Source organism: Rhincodon typus, chromosome 37, assembly GCF_021869965.1.
Source record: "Rhincodon typus isolate 14 chromosome 37, sRhiTyp1.1, whole genome shotgun sequence".
Taxonomy (NCBI): Eukaryota; Metazoa; Chordata; class Chondrichthyes; order Orectolobiformes; family Rhincodontidae; genus Rhincodon; species Rhincodon typus.
The window spans coordinates 14981370-14987072 of NC_063368.1; the positions used below are offsets into that span (position 1 = coordinate 14981370).

A 5703-nucleotide genomic window follows, 5' to 3' on the forward strand; every position below is an offset into this window, starting at 1 on the left:
CCCTCACACACACACATATAACACACTCACACACACTCACACTCACACTCACACTCACACACGCACACGCACACGCACACGCACACACAGATCTGGACATCTGGGTTCAAATCCCGCCATGGCAAATGGCAGAATTTGAATTAAATACAAAAAGAAGAATCTGGAAATTAGAACCCACTGATGACCATGAAACTATTGTTGATTGTCAAGGGAAAAACCCATCTGGTTCACTAAAGTCCTTCAGGGAAGGAAATCTGCATTCCTACCTGGTCTGGCCTATATGTGAATCCAGACCCACAGCAATGTGGTTGACTTTCAACTGCCCTCTGGGTAATGGAGGGATGGACAATACATGCTAGTCCAGCCAGCGATGCCCTCATCCCGTGAGTGAATAAAAAAAACTCAAACACACATGACCAAATACCCAGGATGAAGTTCCATGTTGGACACTATTCACATGAGCTAGGCAGTTTCCATATATGGAAGAACAGATTACCAGATCCTGAAGGAATCTCACAGAGCAAGGACCTGATTCCAAGAGGGTAGTACAAACCCTGGCCAACAAAGGTGCTACTTTATACTCAGCAAAACAATGTCTCACTGTATTATCTGCTGTGCTTCATAGCCAATTGGATCGAAGAGTGTCATTTATTGATCTAACCCAGAATCAATGTCCGTGCTTAATTTTGGAGGAGAACTTGTTTTTCTATTCATTTGTGGGATGTGGGTGTTGCTGGCTGGGCCCAGCATTTCTTGCCCATCCCTAGTTGCCCCTTGAGAAGGTGGTGGTGAGCTGCCTTCTTGAACCGTTGCAGTCCTCCTGCTGTGGGTTGACCCACATTGCTATTAGGGAGTGAATTCCAGGATCTTGACCCAGCGACAGTGAAGGAACGGCGATACATTTCCAAGTCAGGACGGTAATAATGGACATAATGGTAATAAAGGACGTTGCACGTTTAGGTCAAACCGATTTGGTTAAGGAGGTGTCCAACAGGGATCAGAGGTTAATGTGAATCCCAGCCAGGCACTGAAACCAAACTTGAACCGGATCTTTCCAATGAACAGTGTTATGCCCCAGCTATACACACAGGCCAGTGTTTCTGACAGTACTGCTTTATAAGTGCTCGAGATACTGCATCAATCAATAACCTTCAATGAATCAATGCAAAATACTGCAGAAGCTGGAAATTGTTGTGTGCAATTTGCTGTGTGCAAATTGGCTTGACATGTTCAGCAATGTTGCTTTAAATAGATATATTACTTTACTTTCCAACCTGCCCAATTTGGTTTAGCAAATTAGCGCAGCATCGAGGGACTGGGTACAGTGTAGAAACCCCCCTGGGCTGCTTGCCCAATAGGAACACTCAATGTGAATATAAAGAGTCCTGACATTGCATTGAGGCTTCTCAGGGTGGAATATGGTGCACAGACAAGGGCTTAATTTCTATTCCTCTTCCTGCAGTTTTCAATTCGAATTGTTTCACCATTGGACCTTATTCCTGATATGCAGTAGATAGAATCATAGAATCCCTGCAATGTGGAAGCAGGCCATTCAGCCCATCGTGTCTACACCGACCCTCTGAAGATCATCCCACTCAGACCCACCCTCCCTCCCTACCCTATCCCTGTAACCCCTGCATTTCCCATGTCTAACCCACCTAGCCTGCATATCCCTGGACAATGTGGCCAATTTAGTATGGCCAATCCACCCTAACTTGCACATCCCTGGACATTATTGGCAATTTAGTATGGCCAATCCACCCTAACCTGCCCATCCCTGGACATTACTGGCAATTTAGTATGGCCAATCCACCCTAACCTGCACATCCCTGGACATTATTGGCAATTTAGTATGGCCAATCTACCTAACCTTTACAGCCCTGGACTGATCAAGAGTTTCAGAGTTGCATTGACACACCTAAGTGAGGATCATGCTGTACAGTGACAAGCTGAATTTTACTGCATGATCTGCATTTTTCAACTCAAGTTATTTTATAATGTACAGTCATAGAGACATACAGCATGGAAACAGACCTTCGGTCTAACCAGTCTATGCCGAACAGAATCCCAAACTAAAGTCGTTTCACCTGCCTGCTCCTGGCCCATATCCCTCCAAACCTTTCCTACTCATGTATTTATCTAAATTTCTTTTAAACGTTGTAATTGTATCCATATCCACCACTTCCTCGGGAAGTTCATTTCACACATGAACCACTCTCTGCGCAAAAAAATTGCCCCTCGTGTCTTTTTCAAATCCCTCCTCTTGCCTTAAAAATGTGCAGCCTGGTGTGAAAATCCCCCACTTTAGGGAAAAGACACCTGCTATTAACCCTTTCTATGCCTCGCATTATTTCATAAACTTCTATAAGGTCACCCCTCAACTTCCTACGCCCCAGTGTAGAACGTCCCAGCCTATCCAGCCTTTCCACAAACATTCCATAGCTGGCAACATCCCACATATTTTAATCTTGGGAGGAACAAACCCCACCCGGGGAGCTGTGGCTCTGTGTGCGATGTCTCCACATCAGAAAATTTGGGCTTCCACCCTGGTGACTTGAGCTCATAATGCAGGCTCTTCCACTCTGTAGGGGGATCGAGGAGTGCTGCACTGTCCCCGATGTTGTCTTTTAGATCAGACATTAAACCAAGGGCTTGTCTGCCCCCCTGCCCCCTCAGTGGCAGACCCCCATGGCCCTATTTTGAGAAGGAGCAAGTGCCCAGTGTCCTGTCTAACCCCACCGCCCCCCCATCAACAAATGATCTGGACATTATCGCACTGCTGCCTGTGGGAGCTTGCTGTGCACAGGTCGAGCAAGGAAGCACTAACTTGGTAGCAACGTCACTGAACGAGTAATCCAGCAGGATAATCTGGGGACAGAGGTTCGAATCTCACTACGACAGGGTTGCATTCGAGTTCAGCGAGTAATCTATTAACACGGGTGTCCCTGAGTTACAAATGCCACCTTATACAGGGGTGTAATTTTCAGCTATTTTACTTTGCGCTCTGATTTACAAATCAACTTGCAAATGGATTCTAGAACAGAATCTGTTCACAGCCCAGCATCTGCTTATGTCAGGTTCTTGTGGTGCAGTGGTAATGTACCTACCCCTAGAGTAGGAGACCCAGGTTCAAGTCCCATCTGTGCCAGAAATGTATCCTAAACAGGTTGATTGGAAAAGCAGAAAACTGGTTATGTGAAACTAGTTGCCAGTGATGGTTACCATGACAAGATTATTAATTATTGTGAAACCCCTTCTGGCTCACTAATGAGACTCCAGCAATGTGCTTAACTCCAAAATGGACACACAAAGCACTCAGTTTAAATGAAAATAGGGATGGGAAAGAAATGCTGTGCCTCACTAGTGACACCTACACATTGTGCATAAGAATTCAGGGGAAAATTTAGCTGACCATTTCATACATTATAACGGCAAATTTAAATGTAGATTCAGGAAATCTGAAATAAAAGCTAAAGTGCTGAAGAAACTCAGCAGGTCTGGCAATGTCTGTGAAGAAAAGAAATCTTTGGAAAATAGTCATACTGGACCCTTAACTCTGTTTCCCTCTCTCTCTACAGATGCTGCCCAACCTGTTGAGTTTCTCCAGCAATGTTGGTTTTTGTTAATTTTGAAAAAAAGTGTTGCAGAGCCATTTGACATGTCCTGAGGATGTGAACTTAGAAATCTAAGACACAAAAACAGAAATTGCTGGAAAAGCTCAGCAGGTCTGGCAGCATTTGTGGAAAGAAATTGGAGTTAACATTTCCATGTCCAGTGACCCTTCCTCAGAACTCAGTTCTTTTGCAGTGCTCCTGTCTTACTTAGAAATCTAAGTCTTGATAATGACAAAAATCAGAAAATCCTCTTGGGGACTCAATATCGAGTTCAAATATTTTTTAAAGGAGCTGAACACATTCCTGTATTGTCCTTTAACCACCCTACACCCCTAATCATGTCATCACATGGGCTTCTTTCAGCACAGCTAATCCATTTTCACTAACTTATGGTCCCCATTAACAGCCTTTCTTTGTCTCGGGATTTCCATTATTCATTGCTTTACCTGTCTAACTGTCTTTGTCTCTCTCTCTGGGCACTATCTATCAATCAATTACTCCTTTACCACCCCATGTTGTCAGCACATATACCTCCTTTTCCCAGTTACTAATAGTCCTGAAGAAGAGTTCACTGGACCTGAATCATTAATTCTGCTTCTCTCTCCACAGATGCTGCCAGACCTGCTGAGTTTCTCCAGCAATTTCTGATTATTTTTTCTGATTTCCAGCATTTGGGGCGGCACAGTGGCATAGTAGTTAGCACGGCTGCCTCACAGCACCAGGGACCTGGGTTCAATTCCAGCCTCGGGTGACTGTCTGTGTGGAGTTTGCACATTCTCCCCAAGTCTGTGTGGGTTTCCTCCGGGTGCTCCGGTTTCCTCCCACAGTCCAAAGATGTGCAGGCTAGGTGGATTGGCCATGCTAAATTGCCCGTAGTGTTCAGGGATGTGTAGATTAGGTGGGTTATAGGGGGATGGAACAAAAACAAAGTTGCTGGAAAAGCTCAGCAGGTCTGGCAGCATCTGTGAAGGAGAAAACAGAGTTAACGTTTCAGGTCCGGTGACCCTTCCTCAGAACTTAGGGGGTGGGTCTTGTTGGGATGCTCTGAGGGTCGGTGTGGACTTGTTGGGCCGAAGGGCCTGTTTCCACACTGTAGGGATTCTATGAACTATGATCTGCAGTTCTTTGTTTTATTTAAGTCTTGATAGTATTTGGTATGACACAACCCAGGAAGTCCTGTTGGTGCCTCTGCTTCTGAGCCAGAGGGTCTGTGTCCAATCCCACTCCAGGACTTGACAGAGAAAGAAGGGTGAGAGATGATGACATTGCCAAATAGGCTGATACACCGAGGGATAGACGGTGGGGAGCTGTTCTGACATACATGCCTGAGGCAGCATGATGCTTCTCGAGATATAGTCTCTGACTTTCCTAGATGTGATGTACATGCCATTCAGCAAAGAGAGATAGAAGGGAAATGTCACAGGCACAGGTATTACCCTGTCTGTAGATGGTGAAACCTATTTTGCAATCCGTGCTAAGTGGTTGCAATGAGGTCAGCCAACTGGATCTCATAGAACCTGAGTTCCCTGATTGGAGCTGTTAACCCAGTCCAATCAGGGAGCCCTGGCTGACATAAAAGAATGACTGTCAGGGATATTGAACCCTGGGCTCAGTGAGAGGCAGCGCTATTATCAAAGGCCATGCAGTGATAAGTATAGGGTGATTGGTGACACAATGCCAGTCCCTGAAGAGTTACATAAAGAGCCTTACCAAGAATGGTCAGCAAGAGAAGTAGATTTCTTTCCAACCAATTGCAATGCTTCGAAAAGGGAGGTTTGGGTAATTCATCCAGGCTCGGGTGACGCTCTGAGATATGAATGTCAGATTGGTTTGTCATCTCTGGAAAAGCACGGGAATCTGGGCAAAAAGGAAACAACACAGTCTCATAATCCACTTAAAATACAACCCACTCCCCACAGTGTAACACTCAGTAATGTCCCCAACTCCCCTCGGTAACATTTTTTTTTATATTCATTCATGGGACGAGGGCATCACTGGCCAGGCAGCATTTATTGCCCATCCCTAATTGCCCAGAGGGCAGTTAAGAGTCAACCACATTACTGTGGGTCTGGAGTCACATGTAGGCCAG

General features: G+C 45.3%; 1 protein-coding gene across 1 annotated transcript in view; it reads right to left on the reverse strand.

Moving 5' to 3' along the window:
* LOC109918431 (excitatory amino acid transporter 2-like) overlaps positions 1-5451 on the reverse strand; it is a 55675-nt gene extending 50224 nt beyond the window's left edge. Inside the window, exon 1 of the mRNA XM_048617532.1 lies at positions 5325-5451. Coding sequence (XP_048473489.1) covers positions 5325-5451 — 127 coding nt within the window. The remainder of the gene's footprint in view (positions 1-5324) is intronic.
* Positions 5452-5703: the final 252 nt, after the last annotated feature.